Raw genomic sequence first — 22,802 nt, 5'->3', positions numbered from 1 at the left:
TAACTTGTTATGTAAGGTTGGTGTAGAGAGCAGATCCTCTTTGTCCCGATCCAAACCTACTGCTCCTCCCTGCAGTATGTCCAGAGTAACAAATGAGAAGGAACCTGCCCTGTGGGGCTTTTTTTGGTTGTCTGGTTTGTTTGTTTGTTTGTTATGTTTTTGTTTTGGTTTTGTTGTTGGTTTGGTTTTGTTGATTTGGTTTTGTTTTTGTTTTTTTTCCTGTGATTCATTCTATCTGTTTCTGGTCCTCTTCCTCCCCGGTGATGTCAGTGTGTGCTTCACATTCACAACAATGCCTCTTCCCTCCAGCATGAGTCACACAGCACGGGAAAGGGTGGAGGATGCTGCTCAGTGCTGCCAGAGAAGATCTCAGTCCTCAATCCTCACCTCCCACCCTTGGAACAGGCAAGAATGATGGGAGTTTCTGCCTCGGGCTCCCTGAGCCACATTTTGGGGAAGAAGAAGGGAAAGACAACAGGCACAGTTCTAAAACTGTCTCTGGGGTGGTTTCTCCTCCTGACACAGAGATTTGATCAGAGAATTAGTTCATCAATTTCCTCACCCACAGGTGTCCCTCCAGAGCTGAAACTAAATCTCTGGGAATTTATAAAGTCCCGTTCCATATTAATGATTTTTGAGATAAGACTAAGAACTCTGGAGGCAAGATGCACTCATTTATTGATCACAGTACCTTTCCCAGCTACTTTTTCTGGTATTACAGCCACCCACGATTTCCCTGTGTGTATTCTGTGTCACACTGTTTATCTACTCCCAATTTCATGTGTTGAGGGCTTTCAGAACAGCACTTTCTGTACTGTTATTGGCAGAACCTGGTTTCCGTAGGAGAGTTTGTTTTTTGCCAGCACAAGTGGTGAGTTCCACACCAGTCATATGGAATTGTCCCTGGAGGGCTGTTCCTGGGAATTCCTGCCAGACCAGCCTGCAAGGTCTGCAGTTCCTGTGATCCTCACCGACGTGGTTTTATTTTTCTAAGAAGGAGATCCATCCGAGCTATTTCCTGAGAAACATTCTGGAATTCAATATGTTAACTAAAAGGGTAAGAAGTTATCAGGCACTGTGGACTCTGCAGCACCTGGCAGTGAATGTGAGGTAACTTATTCATCTTCCCTTCTGTTTACCTTGTGTGAACTCAGCTTTTCAAAAGAGTCACCAAAGACTGAATGGTGAAGATTATCTCTTTTATAGGAAAGCCTTTTTTCCTCTTTCCATTCCTCTCCTTTCTCAAAGTCCAACAATGGGGGGAAAAAAAAAATTTTTTTTTTCTTGCATTACATTTTTGTTTTCTTTAAAACTTAATCCTCTTTTCTCCCTCTCTCCTGGAGACACAACATAAGTGATGCCACTGGCTTTAGCAGGCAGGCACAAGGAGCTTCATGACCAGAGGGGTGATTAACAGGGAACAATAACCATACTCCATGGATTGTGTTGAGTGGGATATGAGAAAAAAATGCCTGACAATAAAATATTGAGAAAAAGCTTTTCTTGGGTTCCCAGCACTGTTAATCCATCAGAAAAAAATCTAAGGGCAAGGAGAGCCACAGGCTGTGAGTGTTTTAACCATCTCCTCACTAGACCAGAATGTTTGGTCAATTTGCTTTATAACTGGAGAGAGCACCAGCTAATTAAGAGCCTGATGATCCTGCAGCACTCTTGCCAGGCAAACAACTTCAGCAGGGACACATCCCACTCAGACTCCTGTCTGAATTAACATTAGCAGGCTGCCCTCAATTGCCCTGTGGCCAGGTGTAAGGACATAACACAGTTCCCTGTCTCCCAACACTATCAAGGCCACAGAAGGAACTTGGCATAAGTCAAGTCACCACAGTGGCAACTTGAAATGAGCACAGATGACAGAAATTTGTCACAGAAAGGTGCTAATTCCAGGCCTAAGGATGTGTTTGATTAGGACAAAACTTCCCCCTGTGGCATGATGTCAGAAAGGAAGCAACTGCTGCTACACACATCACCTTAAAGGATGGGAATGGCATCTGTGCTCCCTGGACACACAGAACTTGGACTGCACAAAGGTGGAATCCCCAGAAAAACAACTCTGGGGCCTCCCAAGGAAGGGTGAAGAAGGACCAACAGGATACCTCTGGATCCACAGCTGGTGATTACCTTTTGCTTGATCTCTCTCACCCCCCTCATCTTTTCTATTTCTTTCTATCTCTCTACCTCACATTGACTATTAATTAAAATCTGTATTATTGACTTTGGCATGTGGTATTATCTGCACATTAACTCGAGCAAGGGCATCTCTCACCCACTGGATCACAACACTTGGAAAAGCTGGAAACTTTCTCCAAAGTTCTGAGACCAAAATCTTTTTTGGATAAAATGGAAGAATTAATGTTTTTTTGAACTGGCTACAAAATGTGGCTCAAAATCACATTGTTTCTGAGCTTGCAAGATCCTCTAGAGATAGATCTGTGTCTTTTACACACTTCTCCCTGGAAAAATACTGCAAGGAAAGGTGGAGGCTTCTGCAACGTATGTGGATTCCACTAAACTTCTATTTTAACACCAATTAGAGAGAAATCTAACTAAATCACAGGGTCACTAGGATACAGAAAGTGTCTACACAGAATATTCACTGGTTTAATTGTATTGCTTTAAGATGCAAATCAGTTTGCACTGAGCTTTTTGTATCAGCCAGCTCTGCAATACATCACTTTGCAGGGTATGAACAAGGCTCTTTTTCCTCACAGAGAAAGACTTTGGTTTTGAAAAGATGCAAGGAGCTTTTCTAATGTGTGTCAAGAAGAAAGTGACTCAGTCAATCTGGATCTGGTGTTAGAAGGATGCATTTGACATAGCAGGAAACACTGAAGATAGATGATGAGAGAGAGGAGACAGATAAACAGCAGGAAGCCCTAAATTCAACTTCAGAAAACTCCTGGTGGTCTGAAGTCCCCAGGGCAAGTAGGAAGTGCCAAGCTTGGCACCACAAAGCCCAGTCCACAAAAAAAAGTAGGATCCCAGGAGCTTCAGTTCCTTCTGTTCCTATCCACAGCCATTCCCTAGCAGGAGCAGCACCTGCCTGCTCCCAGAGTCAGCATTTTCCTGCCTCCTGACTTTGGATCCCAGCCAGGCAACAGCAGCAAACACAGCTGAGTGTCTGGAAATCCATGTTTCAGGTGTCTCAAAGCTCTGGGATTCCTTCTGAGCAGCAACAGAAAACAACCCTGGACAAAACTGTCTCTTCCTTGCAGACACTTGAGGAGGTTGGGGTTTTTTTATTTCAAAAATTTAATGTGTTATCTTTCTCTTTTGATTAAAATTACTAATGTTTCCTTCCCACATAAAACATAATGTCTGCATTTTGTCAATTAATTTAATTGCATTAAAATACAACTGTGACATTCCAGAAGATAAAAATGCAGAAGGAAAGTTTTAAAAGGTCTAGAGGAGAAAAAAAGAAGGAGATCTTTTAATATTTTGTTTTAAGTCTAACTCCATTGAAGATTAATCAGAGATAAAAGCAAGGAGTTGAGATGAAAATTTTCATTTCTGACCAAGAGTAGAAAACACTGTAAAAAAAATATGTTGAACACAAATGGATGCCATCAGAATTCTTTTTTAATTATGGAAATTAATTTTAGGAGTTTCTATACATAATTTTGAACTATTTCTTGCTGATACTGAGCTTTTCTATGTGTTTATATATATATTTTATATATATATATATATATATATATATATATACACATTAACTAAACCTTGCAGATGAAAAGTTCCTTTCCAATTGAAAAAAAACATTCCTTTTTTTCTGCTTGAAAATGTATTGATATGATACGATAAAATATTTCCAAAATATTTTAGGACACATTCTGATACAATAAATTTCTCAAAGAAACTCTTTTCTGCACACAAAGTCTTAACGAATCAACAATAATTTGGTGCATAAATTCCTATCTGGGTGTTTAAGCATTCTGTTTTTAATTTATTTTCAGTAGTCAACACATGTTTCTTCTGCATAAATGTGATCCTACTGAGGAATCAACTCCTCTTGTTGAGGCTGGGAGGTCTAAGTGAATAAATGCCTGGGAAGAGATGTTCTGGACCTAGGGGATATTTTGTCTTTGCTACTGACTGCAGACTTGAGGATGTACTTTGGAAAACACAGAGCTGAGAAGGGAGACACCAAGGAAATTATTCCTGTCCAGGATGCTCATTCTGAGGGGGAGACCTGGCAATTGCATTACTTAGTGTGATCACTGCAGTGCAAAGAAAATATCTGGCATCCTTCCTGCCTAGCCTCCAAAACCATCCTTGGATGAGGAAAGAAAGAATTAGGAGGAAAAAAAAAATTCCGTAAGACAGGCACCATACCCAGGCACCCATTAGCACCTCCCAGTGCCAGCAGCACTGGCTGCAGAAACTGGAGCACGTGTTCTGGAATCTCTGGGCTCAACTCTGTACTCAGCACAGGAAGACTCAACAAGATCCCATTTTTCTCACAATGGGAAAATTTCACCAGCTGACCTGGAGCAATTAATTGCCATGCGTCACCACCGCCGTTGGCATGGCAATGGAAGGTCTAACCTTGTGTTCAGCTGTCAGCACCCTGAAATTACTGCTCTGCCTTTTCTGTGACTCAGCAACTGCAAGACAAGAACTCCATGTTCTCCAGCAGAAACACATCCCAGAGCTGTCATGCCAGCAGATACCAGCCCCTAATCTCTTGTAAACAAAAGCCCTCCCTCCTACAACTGCAGCGCTGCTGGGTTTCAATGGGCAGGGTTTGCACCAGTGTGGGTGTCATTCAAGGAGATTTATCTCTTCCCCCACAGAAGAGCTGAGTTATGGATGCAGAAGGCAGTCAGGTGTGCAGCTACAAGGAGCCCAGTAGCACCAAGAGCCAGCCAGGAAGGCTTTGCTCATCCTTCCACTGCACAGTGAGCAGGGCAGAAATCTGGCGATAAATCAAGGCAGGTCTCCAGAAACAAGGCTGTTGAAGAGTGAGTCACCTGCCTGAGTACAAAGAACAGCTTCTCCCAACAGTGTGTCTGCCTGCATCACAGGGAGAGCAGAGAGAACCCGCCACCAACAACTGCAGGGCAATAAGAAAAAGAGTAAATGAGGCAACCCTGCAGGTCTTGTAGCACAGAGCTGCTGGTTTAAGTTCCATGATTTCTTGAACATCTTTTTAATGTGCCTCCATCGTGCCTGAGTCAGCTTCCATTCTTGACCTCAGGAAGAAAGCAAACTGCCTTGAGGCATGGATCTCCAAGGATTCTCTAACTCTGGTGCTCTTTTTGTCCAGCACCTCAGCAATGCCTGCTGTAACCACCTCATGATATTGTTTTCTCCATGAAGCCTTGCTCCCTGAATCTCCTGTTGCTGTACTTGGAGAAAGGAGTAGGATGAAGTAGTGCTGCAGCAGTTCCTGCGTTGGCACTCTGGGACTACTTCATTTTTGTTTTCCAGGGCCCTAAGTCAGAATATTTGCTGCTTTGATCATTGCTGATGGAAGAAAGAGGCCATCCCCGGGGTCTCTTCTCCCTTTAACAAACTGCTCCACAGGAGCAGGGTTTTTCCTCAGTGGAAACCCATTAGCACACAAACAGAAGTCCTCATTGCCCAACAGGGAGGGCAGAGATTGCTAACAAGGATCTTCTTCGTGCCTTTCAGTAGTCATCAACAACCTGTTCAAGTTTTTTAATATAAAATTATTCCAGTGTACACAAACAGAACCATGAAGTCTGCTTATTTTCTCTTTCCCTCTCATTCTTTTGCATACATATAGGAAGTGTCTCCTCATCTGTGATTTAATTGGCCTGGCTGTTTATGCCAAAAGAAATGAGTAACAGGAATCAAGAGCTCTGTTCTCCAGCCTCTCGGCTTGTCTAGCAGCAGGTGGGTCAAGCCTGAGCAGCAGCTGCTGCAGCTCCCCGTGTGCAGGGCTGTTTGTCTGTGTCCCTGCCTGCACATCCTGCACAGAGGGGATGGCTGGGGAGAGGCAGGAATGCACAAACACATCCCTGCAGGAGCAGCCCATCCATATGGTGCGCTGTGTGAAGAGGGATAAAAGCCTCGGCAGGACGCCCTGGCTGAGCAGAGGACTCATCCTGGCAAATGCAAAGCTCAGGAATCAGTGCAGGCCCCATCCTCCTGGTGAAAGGATTTTGCTTCTGGTTATCCCATCCCTTTCTTTTAAATTATGGGGAGCAGGGTGTGCTACCCTGGGCATCTGGCAGGATGGCAGCATCTAGGAAGGAAATATCCTTCCACATGGAAGTCCCTTTATTTGGGCTGTCTCATGTCCAGGATCACTCCATCACATAGAGACAGGAAGAGGAGTGCTTCAGGCTTGCTTTTCCTGCAAAACCCAGCTGAAGACTCTCCTTCCTTGTCAAACACGGGATGTTCCTTTTCCTGGCAGTGACCACATGCCACACTGCCACAGCAAAAATGTCCATCTATCAGCTGAGACACTGAAAGTGCACGAGTCATGGGCTTCACCCCAGCCTGGGGAGGCTAGGGACCACTGTGCCTTAGGATCTGACAGCTCACAGGATACATATCTTGGATTTACTTGTGCCAGGGTTTTCCCAAGACCTCAGCCAGCTGGGAACAGATGGAAGGGGCAGTCAGTGCCAAGCTGCTTTTAAAATCCGCCTCCTGTGTGGGTTCCTAAGTAAGAGCAGAGTACTGAAGGAAGATCTGCTCTGCCTCTGTGACAGAAGCTGTTCAGAGTAATTCTTACCTCTTGTGGAGATAAACAGACCTGTCTGATTCACTCAGCTGCAGTTTTACACAAAAGGCTATGGAATATGGTGGGCCCCATCCACAGATGGCAGCAAGTCGAGCAAGGTGAGTCTGGATGCAAAGATATGAACAGTGTGGATGCTTAACCTTCCACCGTGCAGATGTGGAGCTACAAAAGGAGTTACTCAGTGAGGCCCAAAACCTATCCTGGTCTGATGTAACTGTTACATTCATCCATCAGAGGATTTCGGCAGGAAGTCATGAGAGTGGAAAAGGATTCGATGATTAATTATTTCAGAGTTTGCTTGTTTGCTTCTCCTTCCCCTTCCCTCTGTCTTTCCCTGTCATGTCTCCCCTTCACTGGGCTAATACATGTTTCATGACTGAAATACATCCTCTCTGAAAATATTCCACTGAAATATTCAGGAACAACAGTTTTAATTATTTGCTCATGCTTAATGACTTCATGGCAGCTACTCTGCCAGAGGCCTAAAACAACTGTCTGCCTCGGTGACCACCACTTTCCCATTGTCGCCTTCTTCTCCCTCTCTGTGTCTCACTTTTTTTATACTGTAAGTCCTCAGGAATGGGCTGAAGCATTTTTCTTAATATTTTCAAGGTCTTTGATGTGTAGAACTCCTAGGAAAATAGGGACCCTTTTCCTGGACAAGTGCTGGTGGCAGTAAAAGAGACACAAATGCTACCAAGAGCATCTTAGCGACACGAAGACAACTGTCCACACTTCTCTCTTCCACTGGAAGCAGAAGGCCCCAACACTTCTTGCAACAGGATACAAATGTTATTACACTGTGGCTCTTTGGAGACCTCTGTTGCCCTTCAGTTCAGAGGCGAAATTCTCACAGTGGCAAGAATGCCAACCCCAAAAACACTCAAAGGTAGAGATATATTGCACTTGCAATTACATTTCTATCTCCCTCTACAGAAAAGCTGTCTGCCGCCGGAGGAGATATTTCCTTGTTACAAAAGTAGTTATTCCTGCTCATTCAGAGTGATTCCTTGGTTTATTGTGCCAACGGCAGCATCATAAGTACAACATGCAGAGATAGGAAATCACCGTCCCAGGGCACAGCTCCACCAGTCCTGATGGCAGCGGCACTGCAGGACTGTCCCTGACTCCCTCAGCAAATGTCTCGGTGACATTTCCAACCTGCTGCTGAAACAGATTTAAGACGTGCTCTGTGGTGTCTGCACGCTGGGGGGGCTGAAGTATCCACTTGATGATACCCTTTCAGGGAATGTCAGCAAATATGTCCCACAGGCGAGCAGCAGCCAGAAAGGCCTTCAAATGTCCAGAGAAATCTGGGATGATGGGGAAGGAGGGGAGCTCCAGGAAAGGGGAACCTTTAAAACCAGAAGACCTCCTGGGAGGTGGTGTGGAACAGCCACAACTGCTGGTGATTTTGGCAGCCCTGGGCAGCAGGGCAGATTGGCACTGGTGTGCGCTGAAGTTCTGTGTGGGACTCCAGAGTGGGCTGGATGTGGTGCTTCATCTCTTCTCTGTGCCATCTCCCCTCCTGGGCAGGACTGCAGATTCAAACTTCCTTCTCCAGCTCAATATCAGGCAACATGCCAAAGAGCACTGGGAAGGGGAAAGGGGGTGATAAGGAGAAAGCTAAGAGACCCTGCTGCAATGAGCTGGAGAACTCAAGCAGCAATCTTTAGCAGCCTTTAACTTCTCTGGAATTTGAGATTTATTGTCATGTGTATGTGGTATTAAAAAATCTCCTCTTGGGCAAATTCAATAGAACGTGAAGGTCTTCACAACACAAAGTGGGCTGGCAAGGGTGCTTTGATTCAGAAAATCATGGAAAACTTGGTCAGATGTGACTTGTACCCCATTCTACAGCAACCTTCCCAAACCCATGAGAATGCCAGCACTGAGCCGTTCTCTGCAGCACCACGGCCAGTGGTGAGTGTTATCCTGCCCTTGCCTTGATAGTGATTAATTGACCTATGTTTTGAACCAAACAGTTTCCGTGAGGAACTGAAGAAATTGCAAGAGTAGTTGAAGGAGTGGCACCATTCCTGCCAGTGTCAGCTGATCCCCGTGCGGAGCGGAGGTGGCATTCGTGTTTTGCAAATGGGCCTGAGCTGCAGCTCTTCTCACTGCTGAGCTCCTTTTGAAACTTTCTGCAACAGCTTTTTTACACCCACCCACGCAGAGAATGACACGCTCCCAGGGCTGCACGGGGAACTTAGCAACATTTTCCTGCTGGGAAGACACACAGGTAGCAACAGCAGCCAGATCCGAGGCACCTCTCAGTGCCTGCACCACCTCTCCTCCCCACCTTGCACTCCACAACAGCAAGAACACTTTCATGCCTTGTCAGGGGTCTTGCTTCAAAGAACACTATTAGGTCTTTGCATCCATCATCTCAGAGTGCAAGCTCAGGGGCAAAGCAAGATGTCAGGTCACACAGCAGGGCCAAGGACAGCTTTGGGTTCCCCCAGCCCCAGACTCGAGCCTGGGTGACCTGCTCTTCCTGTGGTTGGTATTCCATCATAAATGGGTGGAAATGAAGCTCTTCAGAGCAAAGACACTTGGTGATGAGGCACAGCTGCAGCTGGGAGAGGACAGATGTGGTAAAGCACCTGCACTGGGGTTTGTCCATGCCCTTAGTGTGCAGTGGCATAGAGAGAGTTTCTCAAGTTCCTCCCATGAACACAAGAGGTGAGGACATCCTCCCACAGCAGACAAAGGGAGAGACAGGACTCATGTTCACCAACTCCTTTGAGAGGTCTGGATAATTGTGGCTCAAAAAAACCCACAGAATTCCCCATTGTGGAGTCTTCTGAGAGACAGCAGAAGTGAAATATCCTTGTGGGATAACTAAAAAAACAGCAAGAAGTTTGAGGAACAGGACGGGAAGGCAGACTTTGCATTGGTGGCAGATGTTACAGACCTCGGTGGGACAGAGCTGAGGTGGTCTAAGGACAGAACACCTCCAGACAAGTTTGTTTCTGTGGTTCCATTTTATGAAACAAAATCCAGCGCTCATGCTACTTTGTTGGCATTGAAGTAAGGACTGACTAGAGTAGACTCATGACAGATGTCTTGCTATGAATCCTTGGAATCTCATCTCTAATGCTGCCAGGCTCGGAGGAGAAACCACTCTTTGGGATCCAAAAAGGCTGAAGATCACTTCTTGCTCCATTAGCAGTACTGCTGTTCCTCAGCAAGTCTGAGGCTGGACAAATGAGCTTGCAAAACATCAAAGAATGGACACTTGAAGGGACAGTAAGTTTTCATCAGTGGGAAACAAACCCTGGGAAGTGTAAAAAGGCTGGGAAAGTACACTAAGCTATTTCCTCTAAGCAGCCTTCTAGTCTTCAAGGAAGGTTGCCATGGAAAAAGAACAATTTAGAGATCTCAGATCCCTTTTGTTTGTTTTGCTACTTTGTTCATTCCTCTGCGCAGTGAAGATCCCAGCAGAACCAGCAGGCTGGCTAACAGAGTCAGTGACAGATCTTAAATATTAATAAACAGATCTGCCTTCTGCAGTTTGGAGCAACCTTCCAGAGAGGGCTGCTCTGAAAGCAGCTGCTTGCCTGCATGATCTGGTTGAAGAGGATGTCAAAACGATGTGCAGGATCCAGAATTGGCAAAAGAGGCTGATTAAAATAGCTGTGACTGCTGGCAGAGCACGGACTAAAAGTGCTCCTGTTCTAAGTGGATAAGTTTCAATGGAGGAAATAGCTGTCAGCTGACACAGACACAGAGCCCCAGCATCCCAGGAATACTGAACCCAGGGGGAATTTTTCACAGCCCTTTCTTCACCAGTCAACTTGCAAGGCAGAACCTGAGGTTTACAGAAACAACCAGCAGGGCCTGGCTGGGAATTTTTTCTCCATGTGTTTTATGTTTGTTTGCCTGTATTATGACATTTGATAGAATGGGACAGCTCCCTGTGAAAATTTTCTTGGGAAATGTAAAACTGTTCTGAGAAAAGGGAAGTATTTTGATTCCAGTTCTCTGCTGTGGCTTAAAGGCAGCTCCACCAGGATGCTCCATGCCCAGGAAGCTCCAGGATGTTCCTGCAGGGACTTCTACCACCACTAAAGAACACAAATAAAAACCAGGGTAGCAATTCTGTATGTTGGGTTTAAATTCTTTTTTTCTGCAGGGAGGGGAAATAAAAGGAAACAGTCTGCTTTTGGACCAGCTGTCAACCCCTTTCTGATGGCCAGAAATGTGTCAACGCAGCCTCTTAGAATGAATTTGTAATTATTCTTAGATAAATGTAATGATAAAAAATGTAACTATTCTTAGATATTCACTTTAGGTTTATTGAGTATTAAGAAACCCCTGAAAGTCTTCCTTTTGGAGGAGACTACTGACTATTTTCAGAGTGTAGGGGAGTTAACAAAATAAAGCAGAAAATAACTAAATTTTAGTCTAAAAATATGCAGACTTGATGTCTGCAATCCTAAAAAGCAGTAGGGTCACTATCTAGGAAACTCACCAAAATATTGTAAACATGACATCAGACCAAGTGAACACAAACAAAAGACAAATTGTTGTGACAGAGATCTCATGTGACTCCACCAGCTGAAGGACACAAAAGTTGTGTGAAGAAGTGAGAAATCATGCAAAATGGACATTATACCTGAAAGCAAAGAAGCATACAATGTTTCATGGATATCAAGAATAATTCAGAAGGAACCAGACTGGAGTCCTGATCTGTCCCATTACTCAGAAACAAAGTATAGACCTTAAGTAGAAAATTAAATCCTAGAGCCTTAAATGCACCCATTTATGGGAAATGGAGACCTCTTATCTCATAATGCAGGTTTTCCAGAGCTGCAAAGTGATTTCTAATCATCAGTCCCACCTCTCTCCCATTTCTTCATGGAAAAGCATAGAAATGTCAGAACTGGAATTTGATCCTAAGGAAGATTTTTGAAGTCTGGAAAGACTTCTTAGGTTGAAAAATTAGTTAAATTAGTTGGGGTTTTTTGTTGTTTGGGTTTTTTTGTTTGTTTGGGGTTTTTTGTTTTGTTTTGTTTCATTTTATTTTGGTTTTTTTTGGTTGGTTTTCTTTTTTTTTTCTCCTGTTGAAGGAGAATGTGAGAAAAGAGGCTCCAGGTATTTGCTGCCAACACTTTTCTGCTCTTTGAAGAAATGAGCTACCTTTCAAAGTAGCTCCAAGTCAGGCCTACTCACCTGCCTCTATGCCTTGAAAGAATTTTCCTTTTCTAGTGAAGCTGGCTAGGAGACACAGACAAGACAGTACTCACCAACCCCAAGTTCTGTAAATAAGATCATTGGGAAAGGCTGCAAATGCACCAGATATCAAAGTAGCCAGTAAACTAATTTAAGAACTAGATTGATTGCTGCTGTGTGAAATTAAAAATTATTATGCTTTTTTTTTCTCCCCTGAAATTAGTCACAGAGGAGACGCATGTTAATAAATCAGTTCTGGTGTGTAGCAAACAGGCATAAGGAAAAGTAATTAAAAGCTTGTAGAGATCTTCATCTGTGTCTATAAAAGCTGTAAAGCCATTCCTGGCTGCTTATCTAAACCTTTTGCCCATCTCTGCCCAGGTGAAGTGATACTGCATTTCACCCTCCTTACCTCTAGAAAGCATTTTCTGAAATCAAACCCATCTCACTCGACTGAGAGTGTTTTAGTCATCCTGAAGAGTGTGTGGAGAAGAATATAAATACCTCCTGCCTTTACCATGCTTGGAGAACATTCCTGATTTTCTCCCTGTTCAGCTCTTCTCCAGCCTTTTCTCCTGCCTGCTGTGCAGCATTGAGGAGCCTTAGCTGCCCTTCAGACATTGAATTTAATGATCCTGGTAACTGTGCCACACAATAGAAGTGCAGGCAAAAGCAAGAAGGAAGAGTTGGCACAGGCAGAGATGTATTGTGCTGAATTTTACATCAGGACCAGAAGGGTTTTTATTATATGATTTTCTTCTTTACAGCTCCCAGCAGAGCAGCGAGTGCACAGACAGGCTGTAAACCCATGCAGTGCTGTCTGTATAAATCACAAATATAAAGCCATGTAATATTCCCTCATGGTGGTCCAGCACCCTCAGCCCTGTCAAAGCCAGGGGGGGCCATTATTGCTTTTGGTGGCATGTCTCTGTTTGCAGAGATAAGAGAAGAATGAAGAGGGGACACAGCTTGTGGAAGGGACCAAGCGTACTGGGGATTCCCAATACAAGACCAATATATCCCAAATATAAGGAGACTTACTCAAGAAATTTTATGAGGCCATGACAAAATGGGTTTAAGACCTCAAGACCTTTATTCCTAGCTGGGATTTTGCACCAGAAATGAGATCCCTGCTCCTAACTGTACAAAAATGGCCCTTCCACATACATCCTGACACTCAAGGAAGCAGATGCAATGGCTGTGAAAGATGCTGTCTGAAGATGTTTCACTAGGGGTAAAAAAAGGAAAAAAAAAAAAAAACCCAACTCTTTTCTGAACTAATGAGCAGCCCTGGCAGCTGAAATTATCAGTGGCACATAATTTCATGTCAAGAGACATTTGCCTCCTGACAGCCATATTAATGGAGTCCAACTGGGTGCTGATATGGTTATCCTTTGCTGGTAGGTACAGAGATGTTTTCCACAGGCAGACAGGCTGCAGGCTAATGACCCTTCCTTGCTGGGGCTCAGAGGCAGCCAGCTCTCCCAGGGATCCCTGTCACAGACAGCTAATCAGGGAAGTCAGGGGATCCATGCGGAGGGGGAGCAGCTGTCCCAGTCCCTTCTGCTCCAGAGGGAAGGATGAGCCCATGCCCACAAGCTGCTGAGGCCACAGTGGAAGCGTTCCTGGGAGCGGAGCAGGCAGATGTCGCGGGAGATGGATTGGGTTTCCACGTGCTGCCCTGAGGATAACGATTTCCTGTGGGTTCTCACCGTGTTAGAGAACACAGGTGCCATAAAACAAGTTGAAAAAGCAGCTGTCCAGCAGCGCAGGTGATGGTGTTTGCTCATGCAAAGCTACACTGCCAGCTCTGACAGAGCACACAGGGTTTGCAGTCAGCAGCGGCAGCAGAGACGTCACAACAGCAGTAATGAATGTGCAAGGAGAGGCAGAGAGGCAGCCTGGCTTGTGTGTGACTGCAGCTCCTGAGAAGTCACTGGTGTGTGTCCCTCACCCTTTTCTTAGTGGTTTCAGGGTCAGAGGATGCCAGGTTCTGTAAAAGCATGTGATATCAGACCCTTTCTCTTCCAACAGCTTTTGTTCTAAGGCCTGCCTTTCATGCTCTGAATTTCCAGCAGATCACCTTTATTTCCAGCAGCTGTATTTTTTACCCTCCAACCTGATGTTCCCAGTCACAGATGTCACCCATCAGGGATGCTCTGGGGCTTCATTGTTCACAGTGACTCATGAAAGCCATTAGCTCTGAAAAGTAGCCCACTAGATGTAAAAGGAAATCAGCAAAACAACACATGACAAAGCGTTTGTGAGAAGTGATGTAAGACTTACTTGGTGCTATGTGGCATTGAATTAATTCACATCGACTTCATGGGCTCTGCTTTCACACCCAGGTGAAGTACAAAAATGAGTAAAGAATGTTTTAGTATTCCCCACTCTTTAAGAGAACAATGTGTTTGTCTCTAATGAAGTTTCCCTGTTTACCATTCTGAGTAAGAAAATAGTGGTGACAGACAAATGTACAAGATGAACTTAGAAGTCCTTGCCATGTGCAATGTCTATGATTTCATGAGTCATTTCAGTCAGAAAAAGAGGTAATGAAACATTTGAATGGAGGTAAAAAGACATGACATCATGGTTCTCTTTGCTCTCTTTGGAATTAGTAGTAAATTAAATTAACCTCAGCCATTTATCATTAACAAAAAAAACCCTTTAATTTGCTTTTCAATAAATACATGTCCCCTCTCTCTTAAATCAATTCACCAGAGAAAAGTGAGAGGCTTTCTCCTGCGTATGCAAAGCAGAACAATGTGGTCCTTGAACCACTTAGAGAACTTCCATCATCAAAAACAAATCATCAATAGCATGACCAAGGCTACATCCAAACACCAACTAAAATACTTAACTTCAGCCTTTAGCAGCAGCTCTTGTTCTGGCTGCTTAACTGAGCATCCTTTCCATCTGGGTTGGCTGGAATGCCCTGGTGAGATTCCCTTTCAGAGCACTGGTGTCTCTGGCTTGTTTTAAAGTCCGGATTTTCCTTGAGACATCATAACTCGCAGTGACACAGTTTTACACGATTCACCAAAGGGGCCTTGAGCTGATCAAAGGACTCCCTATGATTTGGGAGGGTTACCTGGACAAGGTTAAAGCCCCATCCCTGCAGGTCCCTCCTTTTTCCACTTCTGATTTTTCTTCTCTCTTTTCTCCTAAAACAGACTCCATGATTCTGCTATGCATGTGGTGAAAAGAATAAACAGAAAGTCACTTTGCCAGAGTTTACAAATGGTGGTATTTCTATATTTTACTGTTGATCCTCAGGTTGCAACTTGCTAGGAAGAATGATCTTACTTGACACAATTAGAATCACAATATCTGAAGCTTTGGAACAAGGTTGATTGAGGAAAATTTGCTCAAGTTTCAACAGAACAAAGTCAGATATGGTAATAATAAGAGACAATGCCCTTGGGATTTAAATATGGATTTTGACTGTGGGGGGTACTGAATGTGCTGGGAAACAAGAAATTTGTGCTCTCAACTAGAGAGCACGCTAGAGAGAGCCACTGTATGTCACAGGACAACATGGTCTGCACAATGTTAACAAAGTGAATCTTTCAAATACGTGTGATGTCCTGAGGACACATCAGGAAAGGCCCAGGTGATGCTCAGGTCAGGCAAACTGAGACTGGGTGAACACGCTGAATCTTTAGCACAGATAATTTGGACAGTCTTGGGACCAGCACTTTGACAAGATCCCATGAGGTCACAGAAGTTCTTGCTTTACAACGGCTTCTGTGTAAACCAGGGCTCCTAATTAATTGCTTAATTAGTTACAACCTGTACAAACCTGCTCAGAACAATGCCATCTGTGCAACAAGGTCAAGGAATGAGGACACTTTTGGAACAATGACTGAGTGTGGTGTCTTGAATTAAATTCAGATATCTCAGGCTGGGACAGTTACTATTTAAATGAGTACAAAGTCCCACGTGTCTCTGGAGCAAATCCCACTTCCCGGGCTATCATACCTGTGAGGATTTGGAATGTGCGCTCTGCCATTATCAGCCCAAGGACCACTGCCAGCTTTTGCAGCACATCCTTGTCAGAGCAAAGGGAGATGCTGGGAGAAGCTACTTGGTTTGGATCTGTGAGAAATGAATTCTCCACAATTCCTTCTACAGATTCCCTATCAAATGAAGGAGTCACAAAAAGTCCAAATGCAAGCCAGACAAGGCTCTCTGAACAAAACTTTTTTTGCCTTTCTTGCTCCCACCATTACATTTCTACCTCTCCTGCTAGAGACAGTAGTTGTAAGTAAAGATCCCTCATGGTGATCCACCTCATAATTCTGGGGCAGACAGAAACATCTGCTGGCCACCACTGGGAATGGGAATTCCAGGTAATGTCTGGTTAGAATTGCACCCTTTCTCGGGGATTTCATGATGATATCAGGATGAAGAATGGGGCCAAGCAGAGCTGCCAGGCCCATCTTTCCCAGAGGATGCTGTAAGACCTCTTCTCTTGACCCTGGTCTTGCCCATCCTCGTGGAGGAAGCTGAGTCCTCCTGCAAACATGTGTGGACTGGCAGGAGCACCCCTGTCTCTTCCAGGCTACTTAAAACTAATGCAAGAAACGTCAATAATGCAACTTGTGGAAATGTCATTGATAACTTCCTGTTCATCACAACCCATAATGAGTGTATTTAATACCAAATTGGCATGGGGGAAGGTTTTCCCAACATAGAGAAGCTGACATTTTTTTCACCCCAAGCAGATGAAATTGCAGACTGGTTTTATTACCAAGAGTAACAATTTTACTGCCAATGTGACAAAAATATCTTGATAGGTATATCTGAATATTTTAGATGGAAACTGCACAGATGCAGGTAGATCCTAGTCCATTTCTTTTTAGCTGGTTCTTGTAGTTTGTCCCAGAATAAATATATAAAAAACTTGATCTCTTTCCTACTGCTGGGAAATCAGTCAATTCAATGAAGAATTACCATTGTCTGGGAGGCATCTTTGGGTGCCTAGCTCACTAGATTCAAATCTTCGGAGAGATACTCTGCAGCCTGTTTGAAAGAGATGTGTAGATTGAAATCAGGAGTGATCAATTTCCTTTGCTGTGCATTCAAACAAAGCAGTAATTCAGAAGCCCTCACCAAAAGAGATGCTGAGAGATAGCAAGCTGTATATTCAAGATTAGAATATAGCCCTGAGTCTCTGGTACATGATGTTAATCTTTGATAAGAATATTAAAAACTCCGTGTATGTTGCAGACCGATAAAATATTAACCTTAAGCCTCGAAAACACCCTCATCCATTTACTGCTGCATACATTGAACTTCAAGTGAGAGGGGCCTCTTTTCACTGGTCTTGTTTTTTAAAGGGTGCTGCCATGGCATGAGATGAAAGAAAGGTCTATTGTAAAAAAAACAACACCCAAAGAACTGCTCCAGATGAACATGCAGTTCTCCTGGCCACAGCAGACTTCAAAGTCATTCACCTCCTCACATGTGAAGACCTTCAGCACATCACAAAGCACCCAAAACCTTTTGGCCTTCCTTGAAAATGGAAACAGACATTGGGATGGCCAGAAGGAAGGGACCGTGTTCCACTACCACACCTGCAGAAAGGTTTCTTCTTTTTTTTCTCATGCCTCTTTGAGCAGGGCAGACACTGGGAGGTGCAAAATAATGTGCCCTGTTTCTGCCCTCAGGCTGTGAACACACTCCTTCTGTTTCCTCTCCTGAAATATAATTCTTCCTGGAAAATCTACCTTTGCAGATGGAAAAAAATTGGAAGTATTTAGCTGAGATAAGTGAGGATTAGTAACAAAAGCCCCAAATCCATTTCCATAATCCCACTAACAGCATCCCTGCTCTCTAAATTTAAGGAAAAAAAAAGCAAAACACTAAAACCCCACTGCCTAAGACTAAAAAGTTCCTTAAACTTAGTCAGAATTGCCTAAAAGTCAGGGAGACTGAATCCCTGATCAACTCCTCTGGAATATTTATTGCTCTACTCCTCAGATGACTCCACCAGAGAGGCCTCTGAGTGAATTTGTGAATACTACAGGCACTTCCAGCTTAGTGGCAGCTGTGGACTGAAACAATCCTCACATTCTCATAAAACTGTGACATAACAAGTCAATTGCAAAGCAACAAAAAGTAACAGCAGGATGAAGAGGGTGCCCTCCTGGCAATCAAGATATTTTATACCCTTGCAGTATGACTATATTGACAAGCCTCTGGGGCTGTATCAGGCTTAGCAAAATGCGTGAGGCATAAATAACTGGCAGAGAAAAATTCATGTACAATACTTGCTATTGTGCAGGATGCTCTTGAAAATAATAAAAAAAAAAGATCCCTCATCTCCTCAAATGCTTCAAGTTGGTCTCTCTCCTATCTCAAAACTTCCTTGTAATTAAACACCTGCATAATGAATTAAACTCTCCAGGGAATGTTATTTGCCAGCTACTTTTTCAATTATTTAAAATTAGCTTAAGGGCTAAAGCAATCAGGTCATTCATTAATTTAATTCCTTTTTGTAGCTGTACTTCGTGACTTGGAAATAAAACTACAAGATCAAAAGGACAAAGAGGAATGAAGAGGAAATTATACAAGACACTTATAAAGTTCCCTGGCCCATGACCTCACCCAGGATGCAGTCTCTGCTGGTACACAACATACTCTAAATGGCCATTTCCTTGTGCAGACAAACATTTCTCTGGAGACATCTACCCAAAGGGAAAAGTTGGCAGGAGCAACGTCCATGCACACGCAAAGCACTGGCTGGCAGCCAGCTCCCACTTGGACAGATGAGAACTGGAGATGCTGGGAACTCATCAGCCCCATTTCAGAACAGCTATCTCTGTCTGCAGAACTGCCTGGGGGAAGAGGGGAGGAGATCCTCTTCTACCCAACCCGGGATGAAGCTTTCCTCTCTTCTCCCAAAGGACCAGAAGTCGCAAACTTCTTGAATGTCTTAAACCACAACACAAGCTTTTTGCGAGGCCGAGGATGTCACCCAAATGTCCCTAACCAGGGGCCAGGGTCATCTATTTCTGAGCTGCTCTTCCAAGCACAGGAAAGCCAGCACTCTCTGATGGTGACATGTGTACCTGGCTCCTTCAGCAGGCAGCTTCTCTCTGTGTCGTGGCTGGGAAGAGAAGCCTTGCTATTTTATTCCCCTCTGCCTGGCAAATCTACCACCTGCCTGATGGCAGTAAGGGGAGGAGAGTGGGCAAGCAGCCAGCTGTGACCTCCTGCAAGAAGTCCATGTCCTGGTGGCCTCCCAGGACCAGGGCTCTCATGTGAGTACAGTGGCCACAGTGCCAGCACTGTGCCATCTCAGCAAGACAGCAGCACTGAGCTCCTCTAGGACAACTTCTACAAAAGACCCTGGCAGTTCCTTGTGAGGAGGAACTCTTTTTAAACTATTTTCACTCATTCCTAGCACAACCGGGTTTAATTGTTTTACAGATCACCTTTTGCAGCAGAAAAATTACAACAGTTCAGAAGGGTAAAAGGGCACCTGGGTGTGCCTGTACTCACATGCAGAGAGCTGGACAAAGAACTCAGGGATTTGCTTTTGGAGCGAGCAGCACAGAGAGCTCAAACCTTTGTGTGACAGTCAGCAGAGACTGGGCTGGGCAGCCCCAGAGTACACCCAGTGCCCTTTACCCAATCTCTGTGACTCAAAGCAGCAGCCCTGCTTAAGCAAAAGAATGGTGTGACTTGGTATCTGGTCCAAGACAGCAAAACAAAGGCCTTTTATTTTTATTAAAGCTCATCATCTTTAGACAGCTCTTTTGTTCAAGCATTACTTGGACCAAGAAATAATGCAGTGTGGAAAAATCTCTTGAAAATGCAAAAGCCTCCTGTCTGCTGTGCTAGCATTGCTTCAGCAGTGCTGACCAGCATATCCTGCAAGTATAGATCTTGGCATGTCACTGCCAAGTAAAGAAAAATACCACATTTCTTGTTCTTCCTTTGCCTTTTCTTCTTTGATATAAGAGGTTGCTGCATCCCCTGTACAAACACACGCTCCTGGCTGCGTGTCAAGCTCTTTATAATAGACCATATTCATTTTTTTACGGAGTAAAGTGGGACAGATAAGAAAAAAAAGCAGGGTGGATGGATAAGAGCAGGGCATCACCAGCCAGTGTGGTGGAGTGTGGCAGATCATACTGCTGTTCTGTCTCATTGTTCTCCCTGTTGATATGGGGCCTATGAGCCAACTTTCTAAGGAACAAACAGCAGATAACACCTGGCTGGTATTTCTCTCTCCTCTTCTTTTGAAGTTGGATGTCAAAACCTTATGCCAGAAAAGCAAGGACAGTGAAATCCATACATGTATGCTGAGCACTGAAACGCTGAAAAAAGCTAGAATTCATATTATTTTCTACCTTGCAGTGGGAACACGAACCTTCTTTCCTTCTCCCCAGCGACTACTGAAATATGTCAGAATACAGATATTTTCCTAAAGCCCCTGTCTCTGAAAACTGGATGAAAAGCAACCAAACTTCAGAAGTTATCACGAAGAAAGACAAGCTACTCTTTTTTTTCTGCTCACGTAGGCCTTGTTTCCCTGTGAAAACTGTAGAAAATCCTTTAACCCAGTGAGACAATGCGAGCAAATAATTACAAAGCTTTGCATCCCCGCATCCCCCTGCGAGGGAGGTAATTACAGCAGGGAGCCAGAGCAGCAGAAGGGAAGTGATTGCTCCCTCATGCTCCCAGTGCAGTCTGCTGCCTGGCAGGTCTCACCTGCTGCTGGGGAGGAGGGAGGGTGTGGAGGCTATTTGAGAACCTAAGCACGTGGAGAAGTGTGCAGAGGGATTTTTTCCAGGTGTGTGTCCAGGTGAGTGGCACAGGTCCTAGGAAGGTTCATGGGAGTTGGGTGCACACTCTTGTTTCTGCCTATAAGGGAGCAGGCACAAAGTGAAGCTCATTCATAGCATCAAAGGCTCAGCCCTCTCATAATGAATTTCTGTTTACAGTAGGGAGGGAAACGTGTGACATGGTATTGCTCTCTTTCCTAAAAATAAAAGCAGGGAGAAAAAGAGGATTCATGCAAAAAGACCTTTCAAGATTGTTATCACCACCCCCCAGCCCAAGCAGAGAGCCTGACAGCCCCTGAGAAATCATCTGACAAGTTCAACGGTAAACTTGACAAGACAAAAAAGATATATTTTTAAAGTTCTTTCTTTGATTTATGAGGCTTCACACTTGCCTACAATCTACAATGCTAAAAATATCTTTGGAAATAAAAACTGAGGAACCCGCAAGACTCCAGAGGGTGGAGATTTATGAAAAAATAAACATAATGAGGTGGGTTTTTGATCACACACTGCTAGTTGGGGAAGAGTTTTTGGTGAAAGACATAATTTATTTTCCTCTTTCCAAAAGTTTCCTTACAAAATGCACAAAAAACTCCTTTGATTGAGCTCTTCAACTGTTGACTAATGAGACAATCCAAAAAATGGCAAGCCTAAAAACTCACATGACTCATTCTGGAGAAGCAAATGTGAGAGAAAACAGGACACAGGGCCCCATCCTGAGAGTGGAGCTGAGAGGAGCACAGGACTGGGCAGCTAGAGGAAGTGGGGGCAAGACTCTTGTGGGAAGGAAAACACAAATAAAACCAGAAGGAAATAACTGAACAAGTGGACAGCACAGTGATGGCCTCAAAGCTCTGTGTTTTTCTGAGGGAAGATGAAAAGCAGCAAGTTCCAGCTTTGCCTGGGATAAGATCACCAGGCGACATCCTGCCTGGAAAACTGGATATCCCAATGGGAAAAAAAAAACATGTTGAGCTTTCATAAATTGCATTTCTGAATTCACTGCTCCTCCCTGCTGGCTCACCTGTGGATGCACATCTTCACTGCCACCACAGAGGCAGACCCTGCATGGCTGCACCCCTCAATGCACAGGCTCTGCAAGAAGCCCCAGGTCAGCAGCACATTGGCAAGAGCCTTGGCGGAGACAGCAGATCCCACACAGAGCAGAAACATCACCTGCAGGAGAAACTTGGCTTTCATGGAGCACAAACCCCCCCAGAATTCAATCATTCTGTTGGTAAGGAGCACCTCTGCTGCCTTACAGCATCCAGCCTTGTGTAATTGTTTTGCAGCATGACACAGGCGTATGCGTCATAAGCGTGCTGGCAGGTGATGCAGGAACACACAGAGCACCTATGCCTGTGGATTGAGCTGTACTGCAGATACATCTGCTGCAAACAAAGGCTTCATCTTCAAATGCGTCCCACACCTAGAGCAGACCAGATTTTTAAAACAAAATTCACTGCCAGTGCTGTATACTGCATCAAAGAACCCATCCCCCGTCTCTGGATTTCCTGCGTGCTATGATTTATTCCCAGATGGCCTTTTTGGTACAACTGCTCAGGAAACTTTGGAAAACACAGAATTTTCAAGAGCTCAAGCAACTGCAGAAAAAGAGGTTTGATCATGAGTAGCAAGACTTGATCTTTAGCTATACTTCTGGCTTTTGATAAAGGGGAAAGCTGGACTATTCTTTTGAATTAACAAGTGATCTCAAATGTTATGAAGGAGTTTCAGTTGAATGACCTATATAAACAGAAATCACATAGGTGGTTCATGTGTCCAAGTATGAGTTGATATCACTGTCAATATTAGCTTAGCAAGGTGCAGGGTTTTGGTGGTTTGTACCAACTATCTCAGCAAGTTCTCAGCCACAGGGGGTTTGGGCTTAATGTTGGTTTCATTTTTCCCCCAGAAAATGCCAGTTTGTTGGATGTGGGGTTTTGCAGAAGAATCACTTTTTCCACATGCTTTCTCAGGGCTGTGATGGACCTGATGAATGGGAAGGCAGGGAGAGAAAGGAGCTCCCTGGGAGCTCGGGGAGAGGACAGAGAGTTGTGTCTCTGATGGACGGGAACAAGCTGGAC

At 44.3% G+C, this 22,802-nt stretch overlaps 1 protein-coding gene and 1 long non-coding RNA gene across 3 annotated transcripts in view; one reads left to right on the top strand and one right to left on the bottom strand.

Annotated features, from left to right (window-relative positions):
• The window catches only part of SYNDIG1 (synapse differentiation inducing 1), a 49,011-nt gene that overhangs the window by 6,774 nt on the left and 19,435 nt on the right, over positions 1–22,802 (bottom strand). Inside the window, exon 4 of one of the 2 annotated variants that reach the window (XM_064415255.1) lies at positions 21,740–21,891. The exons of the other annotated variant lie outside the window; for it this stretch is intronic. Within the exon in view, the coding sequence (XP_064271325.1) occupies positions 21,740–21,891 (152 nt within the window). The remainder of the gene's footprint in view (positions 1–21,739; positions 21,892–22,802) is intronic. 2 annotated transcript variants of the gene reach the window in all.
• Positions 1–22,802, top strand: part of LOC135297558 (uncharacterized) — a 39,215-nt gene that overhangs the window by 13,914 nt on the left and 2,499 nt on the right. The window contains exon 3 of the long non-coding RNA XR_010359512.1: positions 18,424–22,333. This is a non-coding gene — a long non-coding RNA (uncharacterized LOC135297558). The remainder of the gene's footprint in view (positions 1–18,423; positions 22,334–22,802) is intronic.

The sequence above is a fragment of the Passer domesticus genome, chromosome 3 (assembly GCF_036417665.1).
Source record: "Passer domesticus isolate bPasDom1 chromosome 3, bPasDom1.hap1, whole genome shotgun sequence".
NCBI lineage: Eukaryota > Metazoa > Chordata > Aves > Passeriformes > Passeridae > Passer > Passer domesticus.
The sequence above is the reverse complement of the archived record's forward strand: the minus strand, read 5'-3'. Positions and strand labels throughout refer to the sequence as shown.